This window comes from Podarcis muralis, chromosome 4 (genome assembly GCF_964188315.1).
Source record: "Podarcis muralis chromosome 4, rPodMur119.hap1.1, whole genome shotgun sequence".
NCBI lineage: Eukaryota > Metazoa > Chordata > Lepidosauria > Squamata > Lacertidae > Podarcis > Podarcis muralis.
In genome coordinates, this window is record NC_135658.1 from 34,969,359 (window position 1) to 34,994,499 (window position 25,141).

Consider the following 25,141-nt stretch of genomic DNA (forward strand, 5'->3'; position numbering starts at 1 on the left):
TATAATGCTTAAAAATTACTCAACTTTGTGCTCAATTTTAAAGTATTATTTTTATTCTTCTTATTTATTTCATAGCAAAACAAATTAGACAAGGAAAGGAGTAAGAAGCAGGAAAATAGAATTTTTTATTTTCTCTTGAGAAAACATTATTGTATTTCTATATTTTTATGTTTTATCATAAAAGGTTCAGAACAAGCAAATTTAGCAGGTGATTGAATGAGAAGCCAGGACACCCCCCCCCCTTATGGATGATTAGTGATGGATTCCTTCCAGTAGCACCTTAAAGACCAACTAAGTTAGTTCTTGGTATGAGCTTTCGTGTGCATGCACACTTCTTCAGATACACATCTGAAGAAGTGTGCATGCACACGAAAGCTCATACCAAGAACTAACTTAGTTGGTCTTTAAGGTGCTACTGGAAGGAATTTTTTTTGTTTTGACTATGGCAGACCAACACGGCTACCTATCTGTAACTAGTGATGGATTGTAAAGTAGGAAGAAGTGAGTAGGAATAAACAATTTTCTAGTTTAAAGTTTCAAAAAGAGAAAAAAATATAATGGTCATAGCAGAAAGTTCACTGAAGAAAACAAATTTGATGTCAGGAATCATTATGACAGTTTAAGAGATTGGAACATTCTAGGTTTTTTTTTGGGGGGGGGAGGAAGAGAATTAATGGGAAGCATGATGGAAAGCTGCAAACTTATAAACAGAGTGGAGAGAGTAAACAGAGTTTTCTGCATCTTACAATACCGAAACTTCAAATAAAGCATTTCTCCACTTGAAATGTAATTAAGTAATGGAATTGCTTTAGACTAGCTGACATGGTTTTAAAAGAGGTTTGGACAAATTAATAAAAGATGTTCTTATTTTTGTCTATGACAGCTTTAAGAGAATTTTATGAAATATACCTCTGGATGAAGCAAACAAACATCTTGCTTTGTTGCTAAATTTCTGGGTGGGTAGAGGCGGGAGGGGGGGAGGGGAGAGATTCTGACTAATCACTGATGGAGGCAAGTGTAATAGACTAGATAAACCTTTTTTTCCACGAGATCACGCCAAGATTAAAAATCATAAGGTTCTGAACATTGTCACCAATTCTACAGATTACAACCTAGCACATTTTAAACAAAAAGTGCATGCCAAATGACTCCATCTCTTGCTGATAAAGCTTGTACACCTTTCAGCTTCCAGTGTCAAGAAAATATGAATCACTCATCTAAGCTAACAAGGTTCCCATCATGTCATACTGCAATGACTTGTACTTCTTGAATCAGACAAGATGATACAAGCACTCCTTAGTTCTGTTGCTCAGTTCTTGTCCTTCTTAGAATCTCCCCTTAGTATAGGTTCCATAATCAGACTGCCTTGTTACAATTAAAATTGTGCAACTAGCATTGGAAAATCTAAACAGTATAATTGGTAAGGGGGCTAAAAGGGTATCTTTTAAAACTTCACCAGTAGCTTGCAGGTACAGGTCATCATCGCTGCAAAAAGCAAATAATTTCATATCCACATTTTGTCTGATCTTACTAGAACTACAATAGTAATTTATGTAGCTTCTTTCAAAGTGCTTGAAAGCTTATTTTATTTAAAACATACAACTTATGAGGTACATTATGGCAGAGAAACACAGAGAAAGAGAGAGAGAAAGGTTTGCTCAATGATACTCAAGAGAACTTCATGACTAAGCAGGGAACTGAGACTGGATTGAGCAACATTCACACCCAGCACTCTACGGTTGCATAGAATCTGGCAGATTTTCAGTCCTCAATATCTGACAGCAACAAATTTTATATTACATCGTCTGATGAAAGGTGATGTGCTTGATATAGTGACATCTGAGAGACTGAGAGAAAACGCCTTATCAATGCTCACCTTTTTCCTTCTGCAGAAGGATACTGCAAGAAAAATATTTTCCAACCCTGCAGAAATAAGGCATGCTAACAGTGCGGGAGGATTACAGACAGACACACAGACACAGACACACACACACCTGACAGCTTAATGCAGACTAATGGAGGGAGGGTATTGCAATATATGGCCTGGACTCTGTGATGAGGTCTTCAAACTATTGTCATTAGGGCATGGATCCAAAAAACACATCTAAAGGACTGTACATGTAGCCAAAGCTTTGACAATCATTTAAAAACAGAAAAACAGCATCCGGTCTCTTTGGCAGCGCAAACCACAGCAGGAAAAACAGCAAGCAAAGGTCTGGCTCTCTATGTGGTCCTCTCCACTATGCATGGATCCATTCTGTGGATCCCAGCAAAGTTCATGAGGATTTAAAAAGGAAACTGATAAAAAGTGAGAACAAAAAAACCCAAGAACCTGAGATTGCTCCAGAGCTGTTTGAACTACTGATGCCTTTCTAGCTCATAGCATGGTTCACTTATCAGCACTAAATATGTGTAATGCTTCATAAATATCAGGCTTGAAGCAAAACTACTTCTAATCAGATCTGGCATAAAAAGGGGGGAAAACAGGGTGAGGTAAGTGTGATCATACCCTGCAGAAGAATAGTGGATGGCAGAGCTTCAGCACATTACTTAGACACTAAACAGTAGAGAGCTAGAGATAATTCTCAGGTAAACTTTCCATGAGCCACTACGTCATCCTTCCCTAACCTCCCAGCATTAATCATGTCAGTAGTAAACCTGATGCAACCAAGCAAGAATGTCTGATTTACAGGGAGGCAGGGCAATGCTAAGGGAACAAACACATTGGCATGTCAAGAAAGGAAACACCAACTCAAACTTAATTTCAGCTCTGTAACTTGCCCCAGAAGAAAACAAACATTTTCTATTTTCTCTTCCCACCCCCCAATCCAGCATGGCGTTTGCTCAAAGATTTACCAACTGAGAATAGTCTCTTATGATTTTTTTCCCCTGGAGTCTGGACATCACAACCATGAATAAAATTATGTTGTAGGAAGAGACATGCACGTATCTCTTCCCAAATTCGACTGAGGTTGCCAAGTTGCTCCCAAAACTTTGTAGCTATGTTTCTATAAGCCTTCCCCGTCGTGGCAAAACTTAATAACATTAGTAATTTACTGAAAGTCTTGAAACACACAAAATGTCAACAGAAAAAGACAAAATGGTAAACTTAAAGCTGGTGTTATGAAAGTCCCTTGGCTGCGGATGAAAACACCAACCCTACACCTGATTCTAACGCCCACCCATCTCAATTACATTTTCTAATCCAAAACTATGAAATCACAGGGGCTCAGACCACCTCCCTTACACACTGTGGCATTAGAGGACTGAACTGTGTTTCTGTACCGATTCACTATATGGCAGCAGATATCTAAGCTGCATTTGCACTTGGACTTCCTGCAGAAAAAACATGTAAAATGTGAAGATAGCTTCCCTTTATATTTTACATGTTTCCTTCAGGAAACAATGGTGTAAACATGGCAAATGTTTAGACTCCTATTTAATATATTGGCCTTTTGGCAAAGGCATTGATATTCAGAGGAAGAATTTGCTGCTTTTGCAGTTGAGCAAGTGTTAAACTCACTCACATCCTGGCCATTTTAACCAAGTTTAACTAAGAAAAGACAAGAGATCACTTGCAAAGTGGCTAAAGCAAACAGACTTTTCCCACTGTACCCATCTCAAGTTGAAGAGCCTGAAAGCGATGCATTATGAGAAAACACTGGGTACACACGTGTGTTGAAGACAGGGCACTTTTGTCATTTGAATGTGTTCAATGTGCTCCTTTTTTTTTACCAAGTCACTCAGTGGTTTTTCCCACCATGACAGCAACACCCATTGCATTAGTAATATGAATGACAGTTAGTCACTTGGGAGCAACTCAGTTATTGTGTCTGTGGTGTAAGACTCGTGCATTTAATCCTGTTTCTCAGATATATGTGACCCAAAATTACAGCACAAGTCTCCCTAGTGAAGTGCCTAGCAAAAATCCCCTTAGTGGGGGAGGCATTAACAAAGCATTAGTTTGAGTCACAAACACACCACTGTTTCCCTTTGCATCATAGCCTTTGTCCACATGGTGAGAAGCACATACAGTTTCACAAGAGGGGTATTCAAGGACACGTAGGGTCTTGAATCCAGGCCTTCAGCATGAAAAATCAAAAGCTTATGTTTACTACCAGACTGCTAAGATATTGGCATGCATCACTGAGTGCATTTTAGAATTTCATAAATTGACATTATTGGAGAATATAATTGCTGAAACGGAAGCAACCATTTTTATCTCTGCTGCACATGAAAGTTATGGGCAGAAATGAAGGACACACCTGAAATGCAAAAGCCCATAGGTATCAGGATGATGGGAAGGGAAGATAATTTCAGTCAAGAAAAGGAAAGGATGCAGGTTTCAATGGATGATAGAGGAGGATGTGTTCAGGAAAGAGGCAGGGAGAACTGACAATATTTATTTAATTTAGCTTGCCTGCTGGGTGAAGATGAGTAGAAGGCAAGAAGGAAAGCAGAAGGCAGTGGATGATGCACAACAATATCTACTACCCTTTAAGTCAAGCTTCCTCAAACTCGGCCCTCCAGATGTTTTGGGACTACAATTCCCATCATCCATGACCACTGGTCCTGCTAGCTAGGGATCATGGGAGTTGTAGGCCAAAAACATCTGGAGGGCCGAGTTTGAGGAAGGCTGCTTTAAGTATTGGGATCAGTGGGAAGTGGAAGCTGTTTATTCATAACTGAACCAATTTGGATGGCTAAAAACGCCAGGGCCTTGCTTATCCCCAGACTTGGAAAATACTGTAAACTGCACCAGAATTCTTTTCATTAAATAAATTATTAATAATAATAAATAATAATTTTATTATTTATACCCCACCCATCTGGCATAGTGGACAGGCTGAAACACAACTATAGCAAATGCCCAAGTATGACAGCGAAGCAAAACCCACGACAACTTCATCACATCATAGGGAGAGGACAAAGAAGTCTGGAGAGTCCATTCAGGTGGACAAACTAACCTGAGATTAACATTCTCAGCCTGGAGTGGCTTGGCCATTGGCATCATCCTGCCAAGGAGTAAGGAGGATTTCAGCACACATCAGGTGCAAGTGTATGCCCAAATGGTCCAGCTGGATCCCCCCACTCAGGAACTAGTACCACGGTCATATTCACAGGGTCTTACATACTACCACATTGGTACCTCTGGTTACGAACTTAATTCATTCTGGAGGTCCGTTCTTAACCTGAAACTGTTCTTAACCTGAGGTACTACTTTAGCTAATGGGGCCTCCCACTGGCGCTGCACGATTTCTGTTCTCATCCTGGGGCAAAGTTCTTAACCCAAGGTACTACTTCCGGGTTAGCGGAGTCTGTAACCCGACGTGTTTGTAACCCGAGGTACCACTGTACTCCGCTTTCACTTGGCACTTGCTTCTACTGCAACTGGCCAAAGCTCATGCACACTTTTATAAGTTTCCAGCAGTGCTTTTTTCTAGAAAAATAGGTGTTGGTACTCATCATGAAGGTGTTACAGTAAGTGCCACACTTTTTAACAACAACAAAAAGAGGCATCGGTACTGCGTACCTCCCCTCCCCCCCGGGTGCCCCCTGGAAAAAAGCACTGGTCTGCAGTAAGGCAAAGATTTGTAAGAGGTAGTTTATTAATATTAAGGTAAAGGTACCCCTGCCCGTACGGGCCAGTCTTGACAGACTCTGGGGTTGTGCGCCCATCTCACTCAAGAGGCCGGGGGCCAGCGCTGTCCGGAGACACTTCTGGGTCATGTGGCCAGCGTGACATTGCTGCATCTGGCGAGCCAGCGCAGCACATGGAACGCCGTTTACCTTCCCGCTGGTAAGCGGTCCCTATTTATCTACTTGCACCCGGGGGTGCTTTCAAACTGCTAGGTTGGCAGGCGCTGGGACCGAGCAACGGGAGCGCACCCCGCCGTGGGGATTCGAACCACCGACCTTCTGATCGGCAAGCCCTAGGCACTGAGGCTTTTACCCACAGCGCCACCCGCGTCCCTTTTATTAATACTACCAAGTAGGTTTATGATACAGTCAGAAATGCAGACTTTTTGAGCCTCTGCCTTTTGTTATTAAACATGCTGGGGCAGAGGAAGCCACCACATAACATCCCCAGGCTTCTTCTTCTGCACTTATGGTCCTCTGCCAATGCCATGTGGTGCCTCACTCAAGCGCTAGCTATTCCAGGCGCTTACCTCTAAGACAGACAATTGCCTTTCACTAAGCTACCTTTCGCTAATTAAGTGTTTACATACATATTTTTGCTGCACGGAACTTTTATTTTGCAAATGAGACTTGTGTCACAAGAACAGTTCCTGTAAATAAATATCTCCAGTGGGTTCCCAAACAGCTTTCGGTAATATTAAAAGAGCTGAACATTCCCCCCTTTGAATGAACGTGCTAGAGGGAAGTGAAGAAGAAAGATTATGAGTGGAAAAATTCTTAAATTTAAAACAAATAATACAGTATTTTATAGCTGAATGGAGCAGACAATTGCCATATGGCAAGCATCTGTTGGTGTCTACACCTCAAAGCTATTTTTTTAAATAATAATAATAAAAACCTAGACAGACTTTTTATTTTAAGTGGCAAAGTGTTGGATCAGTGTATGGTGAGACAGCATGCAAGAGAACTGTACAACAGCTAGTCTAAAAGAAAAGAAAAGAGGGTATCAGTAGTCAAGAGAGTGACCTCTATCAGGGACTTAAAAAGAGGCAGTTCACTACATCAAATATGTACTAAGATGTCACAACTCAACTGTAGCTTTCTGAAAAGGAAAAAAACCCTCTGAAAACCCAGCCTCCTAAAAGTTCACTAAAGAGTTATCCAGAATACATGAGCTAATGCAGACTAACTGGTGCCTTCTCCTCCTGCTCTGTCATTATCTATCAGTAATAGATGGTTTAATCCTAAAAATATATGATGCGGTTTTCACTCTGGGTACTAGCTTCCAGATGGAGGGGGTAAAATGCAGAATGTCACTGAGCTTGAAAAGGCTCTCCATGTGCATTAAATAAATTAGTGGCTCCCTGAGAGATAAGAAAAGTTAATTCTCACAAATTCTTTCCCATACAAGTCAGATTTTAAAACTTTTTCTAAACTCTGTGTTGCATGTGTCGGCACCTATATTAAACTAAGCACCTTTTGTAGCTTTTAATTTTTCCCTTCTCAGTCTCTAACATGTCAGGCAAAACCAGTTTATTACACAGGTGCAAAAGAACAGAGGATCACTTGCAGATTTAGACTTGTTACATGAAGGGTTCATGTTTTTAAAAAATCACTGTTTTTTATATACATATATATCCAGATATTTTCTGTTTATTTTAAAGGTATGCGTTGTTGGTGTGTGTGAGTGTGTTTTTTCAGACCTGTTGCTGATTACAAAGAATTCATAGCATGTTAAGTAAAGCAAACTATTAAAATTACTTTATTTTAAAGACCTGCGACTGATTTTAAGTACAGTGGTACCTCAGGTTAAGTACTTAATTCGTTCCGGAGGTCCGTTCTTAACCTGAAACTGTTCTTAACCTGAAGCACCACTTTAGCTAATGGGGCCTCCTACTGCCGCCGTGCCGCTGGAACACAATTTCTGTTCTCATCCTGAAGCAAAGTTCTTAACCTGAAGCACTATTTCTGGGCCAGTGGAGTCTGTAACCTGAAGCGTATGTAACCTGAAGCGTATGTAACCTGAGGTACCACTGTACACACTGAGCCAATCACAAATGACAACAGGTAGAATCTTCAAAAGCATTGACATAACAAAGACCCCATGTTTTCAGGAAGTTAATAATAGTGTACAAAGCCCTAAACAACAAGGGATCCAAGAATCTAAAAGAGCACCTCTCCTAGTAACAACCACCTCAGACCATCATGCTACACAAATGTAATGAAAACACACACACACACACACACACACACTGCTACAGTTAGGCATCAGTGAATAAAATTGCCATTGCTGCCAATGGGAGGGGCGTTTCTAACCAAAATACAGTACTGTGATTGTGGTGGGAAGGGTTAACATCCCCCCACCATAAGTGATCTTCCCATAGACATTTGGTTGGGAACAGGGTGTTGGGACTAGATGGACTTTGGCATTTTGTTCTCTCTGCACATTGCCTTTCCAAATAAAATCAACCCTAAGCCTGTCATTAAATGCAGATTAGTATGCAGAACTAGGTTTATGCATGAAAAATGACTACAGTATCATGTTCTAGGTGGAAACACACTCTAAGACATCAGGTTATCTAAAAGAACATCTCCCCTCAGAGAGATGCCTGCCCATTTTAATAATAAAAGACAGCCCCTTCTGTTTGTGCCGTGTCCTATGGAAATCCATCTCACAGCCACTAAGAGGAGGGCCTCCTCTGCAGTGGCTCCAACTTTGTGGAACTGTCTCCCCCTCAGAGAGCTAGTGGGCACCAACTATTTCTGTGGTTTTCCAGCTACTGAAAACCTACATATCTGTCCAGGTATCCCTGGGTCCCTGATGTCTAACTAGCAGATTTTATCTGCTCCTGAATGAGGTGGCTCCATATTTTATTATATTTTACTGTATTTTATTCTACTGTGAATTGCCTTGGCCTTATTTTTAGTTATATATATATGCGCACAGTGACACATGCATTTGGAAACTTAAGATTCCCCTCCATTAATTGTTGTTGTTATGTCGTTTAGTTGTGTCCGACTCTTCGTGACCCCATGGACGAGAGCACGCCAGGCAGTCCTGTCTTCCCTCCATTAATATACTACCATAATTAATAATGCTGCCAAGGCTATAATAAAAACTAGTTTGTGGGACATTGAACGCCAGGAACTAACAGCAGCAGCAGAGAAAACATGTTCCCCTCTTTTCACTGGCCAGGTTTAATTCAAGTCCTTCAAACCTCCTATGGGGAAGGTTCTCGGGAATGGTGGAAGGAGAAAGAATTTGCCCATGTGAAGACCATCAGGTGGAAACTCTTGCACATATGGTTCTTAAATATAAACTACAGTGGTACCTCAGGTTACATACGCTTCAGGTTACATATGCTTCAGGTTACAGACTCCGCTAACCCAGAAATAGTACCTTGGGTTAAGAACTTTGCTTCAGGATGAGAACAGAAATCGTGCTCTGGAGGCGCGGTGGCAGCAGGAGACCCCATTAGCTAAAGTGGTGATTCAGGTTAAGAACAGTTGCAGGTTAATAACAGACCTCCGGAACGAATTAAGTACTTAACCCGAGGTACCACTGTATATGTTGATCTCTGCCAGCAGTTCCTAGATCAACTCTGCATGCCCAAATGGAAACCAGAATTAGAGGTCATACATTTTCTATTATTGGGGAATAATCAGGAGCTCACCAAGTTAGCGGCTAAATATCTTTATCTGGTTTTTTGTCGTCGAAACACATTGCAGACGTCTGATCTCCCTGGAGACCTAGAGATGTAATGTTAGACTGCTTTGCCTCTTTCATTTGACAAGTGTTTTGTGTCACTGGGAAGGCGTGAATTCTGTATTGATTTGCTATGGATGTTTGTATGTGATGCCAATCAACGGTTTGATGATGATGATGATGATGATGATGATGATGATGACAAATAATAATGATTTACTGAAGGTTTCTTTTTGGGGGGGGGGGGGAATTAGAGGAATAAAGAAAAATCAAGCCTCACTCTTTAACTATCCCTACATAAGCAGAAAAGACTGTTTCATCAACAAATTTTCCAGTTTTAATGCCAAATTGCCAATGTGGAAACTAATTTTGCTGGAGACAGCAATTTAACCAAGTTCTATGTAAATGGTTGATACTTTAGTACACAGCATATATCAGAAAGACATGGCATTTACCATTTTGTATACTAAAATAATGAAGACCATTCTTTTGGACAGGAATGCTGCTGTTGTAAATACATTTTTGTGGCAATTTAATTGTAAGTGAAGTTCAATTAACTTCAGTCTTGTAATAAGTGGCCCTTTGGGAGGGCATGTTTCTGACATCTTTGCATGCAACATATACATTACGAGTCCCGTCCCTCTTTTTTTTTTGCAATCTCTTTTGGATAGTATTAGGATTATATGTCATAAATGAGGTCATCCAGACTTGTACAGATAGTTTACACCAGCTGTTAAGCATTTCTTTAAAATACTATTAACTCTTTGTTACTTCTGACAGCGCAACAGCTATCTCAAATGCAAACAGGATATTCCATACATATGGCAATTTCTGGCTACGAAGTATTATTTATTTATTTATTTAATGAATGAATGAAAGAAAGAAGCCCTGCCTTTTGGTTCTGTTTTAAAAGCAAAGATTCGGGACCTGCACTCTCTACTTAAGGGGTGGGGGTAACCTCTTGAGCCCGAGGTACACATTCCCTTCTGAACAGTCTTCCAAAGACATCCCAGTGGTGGGCAAGAGGCAAGAGTCTCACAAATTAAAAGATTAAAAGCTAAATAAAAGACTAAAAAACTAGGGAGACTCCACCGACAATAGCTAATATGAAGCAAGAGGCCTTTCCTCCGTTTTGAAATTCTGTTCTGGGGTTTTTGGTGTGTGTTTTTTTCCATTCTCCTCTATTTTGAGGGGGAAAGGTTTATGCTGTTATAGCCTCCAAACTCAAAGCAGCTTTCTTCCAGTTTCGTAAAAGTCCTCTAACATGTTTAAATGCATGCATATTTATGACATCTGGAATCAAGTCCCACCTAGTTTTAAACTACAGAAGCTAAGATTATTTCACGCAACAGGAATTTACTTTTTGTTAAGCCCTTTCTACCTTGTCAAATCAAGTCAATTTTGTGCATCCTTTTAATCTCTGCTCACTGGCAGCCTTGAGAAAAGCTCTATTGTGCTACAGGTGGTGTTGAAAGATAAGGAGCTAGAAAGCAGTTCCCACATCGGCCTTTTGATAACCATGATGTTCAGCATACATCTTGCTTGACAATGCCAATGCCATAAAACCTTCAACAGATTTTTTTCTCTCTCTCTCTCCAATGGCTATCAGACTACAGCATTTGGGCAGGATCCTACTAATTAGTTGGGCTAGCTGGAGCGAGTGCAACAAATCTCAGTAGCACAAGAGGGCCTCCTTCAATACTCCCCACTGCCCCCCGCCAAACTAGCTTGGGGAGTTAGAAGAAGCCCTAGAACGGGGGGGGGGGGGGGGGGAGGGAGGGAGAGAGAGAGAGAGAGAGAGAGAGAGAGAGATACAGTGGTACCTCGGGTTACATACACCTCAGGTTACATACACTTCAGGTTACAGACTCCGCTAACCCAGAAATAGTACCTCAGGTTAAGAACTTTGCTTCAGGATGAGAACAGAAATCGTGCTCCGGCGGCGCAGCGGCAGCAGGAGGCCCCATTAGCTAAAGTGGTGCTTCAGGTTAAGAACAGTTTCAGGTTAAGAACGGACCTCCGGAATGAATTAAGTACTTAACCCGAGGTACCACTGTAGTTCTGTGTGGCTGGACAGAATGATTGCAATAATGCAAATTTAATCCCACCCTTTGTTTCTAGTATGTTTCTAGCCTTGGGTGATAGTCACTTATGCCTGCGCAACAGTGGAACAAATTTTCACTCATGGAGGAGGACTTCCCCTTCCTCTTCTCTCTCTCCCCCCCCAATAACCCCCTTTCACAAAAAGTCTGCTTTGGAGGGTTACGGGGCCCCCTGGAGCAGGTTTACGGATCCTGAGGGGCTGCAGCAGGAGGAGAAAAGGAATAGAAAATGCACTTACACAACATTGAATATCACCATTAGTAGTCCCACTGAAATCAGTAAGACTGACGTTAGTTAACTTAACACATTTATTTCACTGGGTTTAAGGCATGACCAAGTCTGGATAGACCGACAGATAGATATAAAAACTTGCCTGAATTAAGAGGTGAAACCTGTGACTTCCTCCTGAAATTTATCTTTGCAAGCATTATCCTCAACAAGGATGACTAAGCTTCAACCGGGAAACTGTGCCCAGTGCTCCAAAACTGCTGCACCATCTTCTGTGCTCTTCCACTGGTCTTTTCAACGACGTTTCTCTTCTGCCTTTCATACCAAGCAGAATTATCATCTTGCTCCAGAGAGTGGGTAAAGCGACCAGATGGAGCATGTTGGCTTTGCATGTGGGGAGAGACAGGTTCAAATCTATATATGAAGCTAACTGGGTGGTCACTGGCATCTCTCTTTCAATCCAATCTCCCAGTTATGAAATACCATATATTGCCACCCCTTATTCCATCAGACCCCCTACAAAATAGCTTAACAAAATGGAACAGCGAGAATCCTGAAAAACACTTCGCCAAATACACCAAATTATTTAAAATCAGCCTCCAAAGTACCAGGATAGATCTTTTAATATGTAAAACATCTGTTTTATAAAAAAAATTCCTGAATTTTTAAAAAATTAGTTGTGACTTTCCAAAATGGATTCCCCTCCACCCACATCACCTGGCCACCACTCAAGTGTCCCAGCCCATGTGTTAATTAGGACCAGCTTAGGGTCACCTCTTGGCAAACATGACAATTAACTAGTATCTCCCACATATGCTTTTAAGTCACATGCTGAGTACCAGCATTCTGTTGTCACTTGGCAGATGTTGAAGTACTTCCATTATATTTAAAACATCAAAGTGGGATGCATTTCTATCTGGAAGCCCTAAACTGAAGTAAAATAATGTAACAGAACACCCAGTTTGGCAAGCTGCAGAGATCTTAAAGATGATGGACATGAAATAAATAAATCCAAGGTGCCTTCTCATCCACTAGATTACTAGCATTGGTGCATATCTACAGGGTCAAGATGAGACACGGCCTGCTCACTGGATCACCTGATCTCTGGGAGAGAATGGGAAATTTTATTCAGGCCTATCTCTGCCTAACAACATTTGTCAAAAGAAAATTCACACAAAATGCTTTGGAAACAAGCACAGGACCTTAAGTCACCACAATCTATTGAAAACATGTGTACTTAAATGTAATGTCTTGTATCCATATGTAGCTTAAGCATTTCCTTCTACACAGCAGTGACATCGCTTAATTTCATACCCGCCATGAGATCTCCTGCTTACATATGGAAATATGAATCACTATTTGTAATGGAAATAATGAGTTGTAGCAGCTGTAACCTGTCATATAAAGAATCAGAACTATAAAAATTAGTGTGGTTACACGGCATTACAATAATTTAGAGCTGGGGACAATGAGGATTCTAATGCTGTACAATATACTATTTATTTTTAGAGATATCAGCAGAAACTCCATTATTAAATGAAGCTGGTAATCCATTTGCTTTAAGAGTTTTCCAACTTCCCAACGAGTATGCTTAAAACCCAATTAAATCTGCAGTAAGACTGAAGATTTTAGAAAGGCCACATTGAATTTCTTATTGTGCCAACAAAGGGTAAAGGTTTTACTGCAGTTTAGCTGCATTTACCATTTTTCTGTGTGATTAGTTTCAGGGGAACAGTGCCCTATTATTAGTACCTGATTCACTGTGCATGAGCATATTGCAGTATTATGCAAACAGTGTTTTCAAATTTGCATAAAAATGCAAGCAATATTAAAATTAAATGTTGACAACTAAACACATGATTCACTTGCAGGCATAGGCCATGCCTAAAAATCAGGTACTTTAAATTTCACCTCCATAAACTCTAATTTTTAATATCAAATGACAGTAAGCAAGCGACTATTACTTCTTATTCTTCTTATCCTTTTACCTTGGGCATGGTATCCAACTGCAGCCACAACACAGAATCTAGCTCTTACTCTGAACACCAACAAATCATGCATTCGATTTAAGAGTGTGCATGGTGAAAGTAGCAAATGTTCCACAGTCACTTGCGCTGCCTTGGACAGCAGGGGCTCCTGAAGAAGGCCCTTCATAGAAAATATTAAAATACAAATGGTAAAACAGACGAGTCCTAGCCATGAAGAAGGAACCACCGTATACCTCTGCATGTAGCTTTTCCAGCTTATCTAGAGCAGAAGCTGCTGTACTTGCGAAAATCCAAACTGAATAGCTGAGACAACCTGATAACAGGGAGTTAAACCACAGAATGACAAAATAAATATTGCAACTATCACTTTAGGAACTCTGATTTGGGTTTTGTTTTTTAAAGCCTGAAGTAGCTCCTTATATCACAACCGTTTCCATTCATTACGCCAATCATAAAATACTTGCGCTGCGTAACTACCAGCTGGGGGAAAAGGAGGATCCAGAGTAAGTGCTTCGAAAGGCAGCTGCAAGTTTGACAAGGCTATTTCTTACAAGAGCGCTGCAAATCCACAGAGGGGTTTAACTCTCAGCAGAGTTACGTCTTGTACAGGTGGCCCATATAACTTCATGAGGATTCTGTTCCTAATAGTTTTCAAAGTCCACACACCACATTTATTACTATAGTTCTGACTAAGACCCCAAACTATTTTTATGGGACCCTATACAATAGTAATAGTCTAGGATTTAGTTAAGCTTTCAAAGCTGAATTATATCTGAGGAAGCGTTGCCCCTCAACATGTAATTAATTCAGGGACAAAACCAAAAGATGGGGCACCAGGATATTACTAAATGCTTTAAAAACTGGCTTCAGCATGTGCTGGTATCTTACACATTAATTTGTCTTTTTCGTTGTGCGCGAACTTCACACGTAAGCAACTGGGAGTGTAGAATAGCCAACAAGTACAAGTTGGAGCCCATTTAGAGTAAGGGGAGGGCGGGGAAAGAGAACTGCGAAATCCTTCCCCCATCCAGCACAGCACAGCACTTCCGGGGTTAAATTTGGAGTTTCCTGCTCACTAGCCCAGAATTACTAGCTCACTAGCTGGAGAATTTAGCACAATAGCAAAATTATTGTACTGCAAGTCAGGGAGGAGAGAGACCTCCCTCACTCTACCCATGGTTCCCAAACCTTTCCCCACACAGACGTGAAAATTGATGAGGGTGTTGGTACACCACTTAAATAATTTCCCTTGCAATGCATCACCTGAATGCAGGTCATCAATGGATGGCAGTTTGGGAACCCCTGCTCTACACTATAGTGGTACCTCGGGTTAAGTACTTAATTCGTTCCGGAGGTTCGTACTTAACCTGAAACTGTTCTTAACCTGAAGCATCACTTTAGCTAATGGGACCTCCTGCTGCTGCCGTGCTGCTGGAACATGATTTCTGTTCTCACCCTGAAGCAAAGTTCTTAACCTGAAACACTATTTCTGGGCTAGCGGAGTCTGTAACCTGAAGCGTATGTAAACTGAAGAGTGTGTAACCTGAGGTACCACTGTATATGTATGGGAGAGTTTGGAAAGTGCAGTCAGGAACTGCTGCTTCTTGTTACATATCCCACAAAGCTATTTTTACCCCTATTCTAGGAATGTCCTTGAGAGTGTCCTTGATGGCGCAGCTAACTAAGATCTGTAGAAGCGCTTTTCCTCCGGTCCTAATCAACACTCCCCCAGAACTCTTTGAGCTTCAAAAGGGTCAGAGTTTTCAAAAGTTCAAAGGGATGTGTTATAAGGATCCTAGGCTAGGCGGTACAAATCGATGAAAGGCAGGGGGCATTTATAGCACTCGGAACACAGCCTAAAGTGCTGTGAATACACCACCTTCTTATGCGTCTCACAACCCCAAACTAAGCAGTGCCCATATTATTTAAATATTTGTTTAATTTCTATACCAGCTTTCATAAACATATATTCCGGGGTGGTTTGCAATGCAATATCCTCTTACTGCAGACTGGGAGCCAAGGCTGAGAGAGAGTAGGTTGCTTAAGGTTGCCTTGGGAGTTCACGGAAGAGGGGTTTGTAGCTCACTCTCTTAATCACAACATTAGGCCAGCTGAGGATCATAGTGTACAATGGAAGTTCTATGTTTATGTAGCTCACATTTCCACAGGCATAATGAATCTTCCCTTCTTTCAGACATGGTAGTTTGAAAGAGTCCCCTGTTCTTGAAATTCTGGTCAAACGGTCTTAGCTATATTTCAGTGCATATTTTATATTCATTTCCCATCTTATTCCAAAAAGTCAGGATGAGTTATCTGCAGGTTTCTTGAGCATCAAAATAGAAACATCTAAATGTTAAACCAGTGTAAGGTTAAAAGGTTATGACTTTCAAAATAATGCGACATTTGCTCTGGAATGTATTTTAAAACTTGTCACCTATTCAATAGTTACCTCCTGGATGCCAATATGTAGACAGACTTGGTTGCTTATACAACCAAAACAACTTAAATTGATCACTTCCTTTCTTCCCCTACTACCTGAATCTTATTAGTAGCAGCATGTTAACTAGAAGGCTTCAAGCAAATCCTATTGATCAGTTTCACTCTACAGAACCATGTGAGATAAGATTACTCTAAAATCTGTCCTCGTAATTAAGGAAGCAAATTGACTGAAAGGTGTGTTGAGTTGGCATGCTTGTTGAAACACCATTTCCATAGTTATTTGGTTGTATCTAGACAATGTGAGTGGGAACTAGTTCCTATTGAAGTCAATGGGATTTAAGTTCAACTTAAGTTTGCTTACAACCCCACTGACTCCATGTTAGGGAAGAAAAGAATTGCTGCTTTTCAAACCAGATTTCTGGATTACAACTCCCATCCACAGCCAACATGACGAAAGGTCAGGAATAATGGGAGCTGTAGTCCAATGACATCTGGGGGGGCCACAGGTTCCACACCCCTATTTTTTAGAAACACTTTCAACGCAATCTGAAAAAGTGAGCAATAGTTTGAAAAGTTACATTCGCTGCGCTAAATAAGAGAAGTAAAGAAAGAACAACGTCCGCTCTATTCCTAACTGAGAAAGACAAACATCCCCTTATGCATGTGAAGAACGGGAACGAAATCTGCTAGCACTGATGTCAGCTTGCATGTTAAAGCCAACAGATAGCACTTTTAATGTTGACAAACCAGAAAAATAACATACTTTCATGGGTAGAAACAGCATATTGAGTCTTTGAACATTACAGGTCAGAGGGTTACTACCTAGATGCATAAGCTGACCAGGACTAGGCACAGCAGTAGACTCAAGAGAATGCAGGCCAGAAGCAATTACACCAAAGAGCTAGCTCATATGTTACGTTAGCTGCTTGGCTTACATTAGCACATGTGCCTGATGCTTCCAGTTCCCATAATTCACACAATATGTGGGTGATCAATGCAACCTGCAATAAGATCCACAAATCTCACTTCAAACAGTATGCTAATTGTGGGGAATTGGAAGCTCAAGACACTCGGACTTCTGCAAAAGATGCAATTAATTTAAGAACCCATTTTTAAAGTTCAGTTTATTAATTTATATGCTGCCTTTCCAGACACAAATGATTCATCATTTGTGAATCAAAAGATGTCTTTTTCATCATGGACTTAAATGACTTAAACAGTTTGACATCTGCTGGCAAAAGGAAAGTTCATAACCACTTCGAAGTTGTTGTTTTTTATAATCAAGTAGTATATAAATTTTATGAAACAAATAAATGAATATATTTCTGGGACTGGTCAGGCTGTCTATTTACTACATTTATATTGTGCCTTTCTTCTACGATGGAACCCAAAGCAGCACAAATGGGGTTCCCAGGTGATCCTCCATCTCAGCACCAAACAGACCCAGACCAGTTTAGCTTCAAGAATACAGTCACACCTCGGGTTAAAGTTGCTTCAGGTTGAGTGCTTTCGGGTTGTGCTCCACGGCGACCCGAAAGTAACGGAATGCGTTACTTCCGGGTTTCGCCGCTTGCGCATGCACAGATTCTCAAAATGACGTCATGCACATGCGCGGAAGTGGCGAATCGCGACCCGCACACGCACAGATGCAGGTTGCATTTACTTCAGGATGCGAACGGGGCTCCGGAACGGATCCTGTTCATATCCAGAGGTACCACTGTATTGAGTCATCATGAGCCTTTAATACCATGCACTGTGACCACAACGTCCACCATCAACATGCCTTTTCTTTCTTGCATGTCTGTGATGGATAAGTATGCAAAGAAAATTAGCTAGGTAACTAAATATTACCTTTTTCAGGTCCATTATTGAATCTATATAAAAAAGAATGAGAGCCAGCTCCCAAAACTATACATTTGAAAGATCAACCACTATCGACAAATAACAACAACAACAACAACAACAACAACAACAACAACAACAACATTTATACCCCGTCCATCTGGGACAACTTATCCCTTTCTTGATCTATATCTTGCATGATTTTACCAATGTAAAAGGCATATTTAAATGTAAAGTTGTGCCTTTCATTGCTTCTCAAATTAAAAACAATTTTTTTATACTTCCCTATTCTTTTTTTACCGCCACAAAAATATTCTATGCTTATAGCTAACAGGAGAACGCTGATGATGGTTGTAAATTCCTGGGTCTTCCACCAACATGAATTCATGAAAGGATCAAGCATGCCGATTTATCAGACATTACTAAGCACGTTTGAGTAGCCTGAGAACAGCTTCCTCAAAGGAAGATCAAAGGGCTGTGGCTTCTTTTCTTTTTTTATGTGTGTGAAAACTGGCTAAGTTGAAGTGAATATTCCCAGACAGAAAAAGGTCTAAGGAAAGCTGTGTCTGTCAGATTGCTTCAGAAGTTTTCAGGGGTAAACTGGGAACGATAATGAGGACATTGTTTTCACTATGCTACTGCCCATTCTACAATTTCTGCTTAGGACAAAGCTTCAACATGTACACCCCTAGCACTTCCAAGATGAAAAAGTTTGTGGGTGGGTAGGGAGAAGGGAATGCAAAGAATAGATTTGATTCTTTTCTTGATGGGCAACTACAACCTGCAGTCAGGCACAGTGCACATTGACCGTACAAACCAATGTTTTAAAGCACTGCAGTTGCAAGACTACATAGCTTCCTCTTTTTTAAAAAAGAGAAATAAATCTCTAGGAGCAGATCAATGCACCTAGAGATAAATACAGCTGGACTGGGAAGGGAAAGAGGAAAAATCTCCCTCTACCCTCATGTGCTGTGATCTCTATGAATGAATGCGACACCTCTCTCATACGGTTCTTGTAATGGCAGGCAGTTTGTCTCCCCAGAGAAGAGTAATTTTCCCCAGGGAGAGATGCCAACTTGAATAAAATATGGGGGGGGGGGGGACAGGTAAGCCCCACCCTGCATAACTGATCACATGACATGGCACGCACACACCTTTGAATGGCAATGCCCACCAACGTTTTTGGGGGTGGCCCCTCAAATATTTTATGGCGGGGCTGAAGGGACCTCTAGGACAGCCTTTCTCGACCTTGGGTCCCCAGATGTTTTTGGCCTACAACTCCCATCATCCCTGACCACTGGTCCTGTGAGCTAGGGATCATGGGAGTTGTAGGCCAAAAACATCTGGGGACCCAAGGTTGAGAACCACTGCTCTAGGAGTTGGTGAATGCCCATAGCAAATAGAACCCTTCCTTGTTGCACAGACACAGCAATGCCCACAACCATTATCACACTGTGCTGCATTCAGGAGGGGATAGCTCCAAGCCTGGATTGGGAGGAGGGTAGCATTGAGAGAGAGAGAGTATGGAAATTGGAACTGGGGAGAGCAGGCAAGGGAATAAAGGAGATAGCTGAGTATGCACAAGGTCACTGCAAATGGGTGAAAAGAAGCCTTCTGAGCATGGGCCAACCCAAACACAACCAGCTTAAGGAAACAAATATCTCCAAGTTCAGACTACACTACAGTTCATCAAACTATGCACGAAGATTACAAAGAGTCACCTGGAAGGAAAAGTTGTGTTAATCCAATCTAGATCTAATTAGTTAAGGAGGTGATGAATTTTTTCCATCAAGCCCCGGTGCAAACTACTTAAGTCAGCAGCTAGGATAAAATCAGAAACATGCGAAGCATGTTTTGAAAGGCACCTCCCCTAAATAATCAAAAATATCGAACTACAAAGGAATCCCAAGAAATAGAGGTCTGCTAAAAAGAAAAAAGGAAAATAAAATGCCAAGGTTCTAAAGAATCAATTATTTGCTTCATAGACGCACCAGTGTTCCTTACCACTTTACACCCTCTGCTAAACCAAAACAGGCCACAAAACCAGCTGCCTGATGCATTAGTCATCCAAGTTCGGTGTAATATAAAACATCCCTTTGGAGGAGTTTCAACATGTCCACCACAGCTTTCATTCATGTCTTCAAAGCATTAATAATGCCAAAGAGAAAAGCAATGCAATGAGAGGAATCACGAAGACCAATGAAAGCCGGGATAAGTCTTGATATAAAACAGGCCTTTATCATCTCTATGTCCATTTAATGCTATCATATGTGAAGTTACCACACCCAGAGCATCCTAAAAACCAGAGTCATGTGTATTAACCATTCTTTCAAATTAAGTCCTGAAGTACCAGAAACCACATCTACACATGGAATCGTGGCAGAAGCACCAGGGAATTTCTTTTGAAAAGGATGATGAACTTTCCAATATGACAGGATGCATTTAAAGTTTAGGTACTGAAAAGGAGACTTAATTTCTTTGCGAGTCAGAACATTTTGAAGCGAGGAGTCAGTAATCAAAGTTGCATACCATAGGGAAATGGAATATATGCTTCAAAGAGTGATTGTGTTGATTCATAAATCAATTACTTATGCTGAAAGACCCATTACAGAATGGGGCATCCCCCATTCAGGGCCTTAAATCTTCCAGAATCACTAATAAAAACTTTTTTTTAAGTGTCCTTTTAAAAATATATACATATATTTAAAAAATATGACAAAATACATAAATATAAATTTATCAATATGCTGAATTTTATCAAATTGATTCAACAGTGAGCAATTATAAATGCCACAGGAACTATTATTTTGAAAAATGCAGTTATTTTGAAAAAATGTACCTGATTTCTGCCAAACAGGCACAGAAAGTTCTTATATTTAAAGAATATTTATAAAGTTAAAAGTTATAACTTCACAAAATATAATAAACAGTATACAGTTTTGAAGAAGTCAAAAACAAACTGTTGCCAGATTGACAGAATATATAAGTAAAGTTCCAGAAGATTTTATCATGTGCTGCTTCACAGATACAACTCATAAAGGGCAACTATATTTATTTTTTTAAACACACACAGAAAATGTATTCACTCGCTCTGAAATATAATATATTATGTGTGTAACTATTCATCTGGCATGTCAGACAGTTATATTAGGGACACCTCTGTATTGCAAACCACCTGCCACTGTGATGGAATAACATAACAGCATGGTATTTAATTCAGGTTCCTTCTAACCACTTTATCCAGCTGTGTGTGTATGGAGGAAAACACTTTTTCCAAATCCACATTCCATCCATGTTTTCTGGTTAGGGTACTAAGAAATAGCTGCAATGCTCATCATCCTAGCTTTCTAAAACAGTCCATAAGTGAATATTGCTGGGAATATTCTAAGATAAGAGCAGGCTAATGTAGAACTCCAGATACGAGAGAGAAAAGTTGCCTCTTTCCCCACTCACTGGTTTCAAGTTGATTCATCTCATCACGTTGCTTTAAATTTTCTTATGTCTTCTTCATCACACTCCTTCCAAAATATACCACCAGTTTCCACTTCACCCAGTTGTTTTTTTAAATATGCTTTTCTTCTCACAATTCTTTTAAAAGAAGTTGCTATATACTCAGTGAATGAGCATGTTGCTCCACTCCAATTTAACCAACCATTTTCAGGTGTAATACAATGTTCTTGTTGCCATCACATTCAATCTCTACCGTTTCTAGGTAGGGCCAGGGAAAACGGCTTCTGAAACACCAGAGAGCTGCTGCTAACTAGATGGTCCGGCTTGGTAGAAAACAGCTTCCTAGGTTAGGTTCCTGTAATGTAACACCAGCATTGCAGGTAGATCCTTAGGTACACCCCTCAGGTACACCCCGAGATATTTCTTCAGCTGCCCAGGCACATCCCACAAACAGATCTACAAGGCAACTCAACAGACAATTCTGACTGTACTGAGAGGACATGCACATCACATGCACTGGGTATATAATTCTCTGTGCTTCAGATATCTATGGGCACTTCTAAGTTATTGATATTTTGTGGTTTGGATTCAATGCAAATGGATTTAGTGTTCTTGTACAACAAACTCATTTCAAACACTCAAACACACACACACTTTTATGGTTAAAAAATGATGGGAAATATGGAATAATTTTTTTTTTTTAAACAATGCATAACCAGGACTTTTTTTTCCAGTCGGAACTCGCAGGAACTCAGTTCCGGCACCTCTTAGCTGGGTGCCATTGCCATTCTAAGAGAACGAGGGAGGTGTTCATGGTGAATTCTGGCACCTCTTTTTCTAGAAAAATAGCACTGTGTATAAACTCCCCACAAATCTGGCTGGATGTGCAAATAAGCAGCCAACATTCCCTAGACTTTTGGCAAATTTTTTGCACACAAATAAGGATGTACCCTCAATATGCAGGTTATCCGGAAGCAGTCTATATGTAAACAGGTGTAGTACTTCACTACTTTATTTTGTAATAACATAACAACATCATAACAATGCAAGTAAATTGCTAGAATCTTTGATAAGATTCAAGAGCGAATTGAATTCTCATCTTCACAGTTCGGATGCAGTTTTATTTAACAGGACTGTCTGCAAAAGCAGTCACAAAAAATGTGAGAGTTCCATCTTACCATCCCATCTACTTTTACAAGGTATCCTGGATAAAGTTCATGGTTTGTTTACTTGCCTGACTGAAAATGTGTCTTGGTTAAGAGACCTTGCCTAGAATGTACCAGACCCAAAGACAATTCTGTTATCCACAATGCTATTATATTTTGTGTTACTTTAGGTTTTTACCATTGGTTTTTGATCTTCCTTCACCAGGTATTTGGAAATGCGTTCCAGAAGTAACAGCACGGAACATTCTTCCAAGTCAAAACATTCTCAAAAAATGCCAAGTGACACTTATACAGAAGACACCCCTGGAACCGAGAAGGTAAAAATGAAGAGGAGAAAAACAGAAAAGGACTTTGCAGCAACAACAGACACTATCCTGAGAAGCCCTGATTCAGACAAGAAACAAAGAAACTATTCCAAAAAGGGAGAAGATCTTTCTCGCGATGATCTTTTATTTCTTCTGAGCGTGCTTGAGGGAGAATTACAAGTCAGTATATTTTTTCGTTTTATTATAAATACACAGCGCTTGCTTCCCATTTTGAGAGCTCTGTTGCTATCACTGATGTAAAAACAACATGAATATATTAATTTACATGTGACAAATAAGACATCAGACTGTGTGTTTTTTTAAAAAAGTCAGTGATAATGTAGCATAGTGATTTACAGAGCAATCCTCTGCATATCTATTCATAATTAAGTCTCACTGACTTCAATAGGAATTGCTCCCACGTAAGTGTTTATAGGGCTGCAGTCTAAAAGAAAGAACCGTGTGAAACGCTACCTGTCAAGATGGAAAGGGGGGAAGGCAATCAAACACGTTGGGTTTTTCAGAAATACAGGTACTTATACATCCAATTTCACAGGAACATGGGAAGCAGATTTATACCACGCCATGCTATTTGTTCATCCAGCCAGTATTGTACACTCTGACTGGCAGCATGTATTGTCTACTCGGATTGATTTCAAGGTCTCCATTACCTGATTCCTGGGTTTTTGTGTTTTTACTCTGGAAATACTGGGATTAAAATTTAGGATTTTCCATATGGCACTCTACCACTGAGCTATGGCTCCTTCCACTTTAAGAGTGCCGTCCAGCTCAAGCGAAGCACTTTTATGTGCCATTTATTTCATTACAGCCAAAGGGGATTTCAAAAGCTTGGCTTCACCTGGGCTATACATTATCTCTTTTCAAAATAAATGATAAACTCCATCTCTCCGCTTGTGTGTTGTCAAAGCAGCTAAAGATACAGAAGCAGAGTCTCCACCGGCCATGACTGTAAAAGGCCTTTTTTTATTATTATTAGCATCTTACATCAGCCAATTTAAAGCGCCTGCTTCTTCTAAGGGCTTTGAGGGATCTAAGCCATGACACCTGAAATCCAACATCCTTAATACCATTAATTATTTTTGAAAAAATCTTGGCCACGTGTACGGAGTATTGTATTGTATAGGTAATCACAAACATACACGGGTCACCCTGCCAACTTCTAGGCCAATTAATCTTGTTTTAAAGAGCTGCCATTATTGCATGCTATTGGAATGCACGCTGCGGAAGGTCACATCCTCTGCAATGTGTACCTCGCTGGCTTCAGTGCACAACCACGTATATGTAACAATAGTAGCAGACGGTTTTCTGGTTTGACTTAAAACAACAAAGGGTGACTCTGTACCCTTGCTCCTTGGCTTCCCCCAGGAGGAATGAGTGACACGAAACTGCGAAAACAGCTGCCAATACCTTCAAGTCGTTCTTTCCCTTACAAAACTTGTCCAGTAAGAAAAAGCATGCGTTTGACTATAAAGCATTACGTTATCTGTTTGGCCAGCCCACCCTAACATGTGCATGTTGGGGCCTGCCATCTGCCCTCTTATCTCCACCAAGGATAGCCAATGTGGTACCCTCCACATGTTGTTGTTGTTGTTTAGTCGTTTAGTCGTGTCCGACTCTTCGTGACCCCATGGACCAGAGCACGCCAGGCACCTCTGTCCTCCACTGCCTCCCGCAGTTTGGTCAAACTCATGCTGGTAGCTACGAGAACACTGTCCAACCATCTCGTCCTCTGTTGTCCCCTTCTCCTTGTGCCCTCCATCTTTCCCAACATCAGGGTCTTTTCCAAGGAGTCTTCTCTTCTCATGAGGTGGCCAAAGTACTGGAGCCTCAGCTTCAGGATCTGTCCTTCCAGTGAGCACTCAGGGCTGATTTCCTTCAGAATGGATAGGTTTGATCTTCTTGCAGTCCATGGGACTCTCAAGAGTCTCCTCCAGCACCATAATTCAAAAGCATCAATTCTTCGGCGATCTGCCTTCTTTATGGTCCAGCTCTCACTTCCATACATCACTACTGGGAAAACCATGGCTTTAACTATACGGACCTTTGTTGGCAAGGTGACGTCTCTACTTCTCAAGATGCTGTCTAGGCCTGTCATTGCCCTTCTCCCAAGAAGCAGGCGTCTTTTAATTTCATGGCTGATGTCACCATCCACATGTATTGGGCTACAACTCTCATCTGTCTCCACCAGCATGGTCAAAGGACAGGGGAGATGGGAGTTGTTTCCAGCAACATCTGGGAGACACCACATTTCCT

General features: G+C 40.8%; 2 protein-coding genes across 2 annotated transcripts in view; one reads left to right on the forward strand and one right to left on the reverse strand.

Moving 5' to 3' along the window:
* Positions 1–25,141, reverse strand: part of CMSS1 (cms1 ribosomal small subunit homolog) — a 185,327-nt gene that overhangs the window by 89,979 nt on the left and 70,207 nt on the right. The window lies entirely within an intron of this gene.
* FILIP1L (filamin A interacting protein 1 like) overlaps positions 1–25,141 on the forward strand; it is a 160,239-nt gene that overhangs the window by 69,446 nt on the left and 65,652 nt on the right. The window contains exon 2 of the mRNA XM_028726640.2: positions 22,768–23,047. Coding sequence (XP_028582473.2) covers positions 22,778–23,047 — 270 coding nt within the window. The 5' untranslated portion in view covers positions 22,768–22,777. The remainder of the gene's footprint in view (positions 1–22,767; positions 23,048–25,141) is intronic.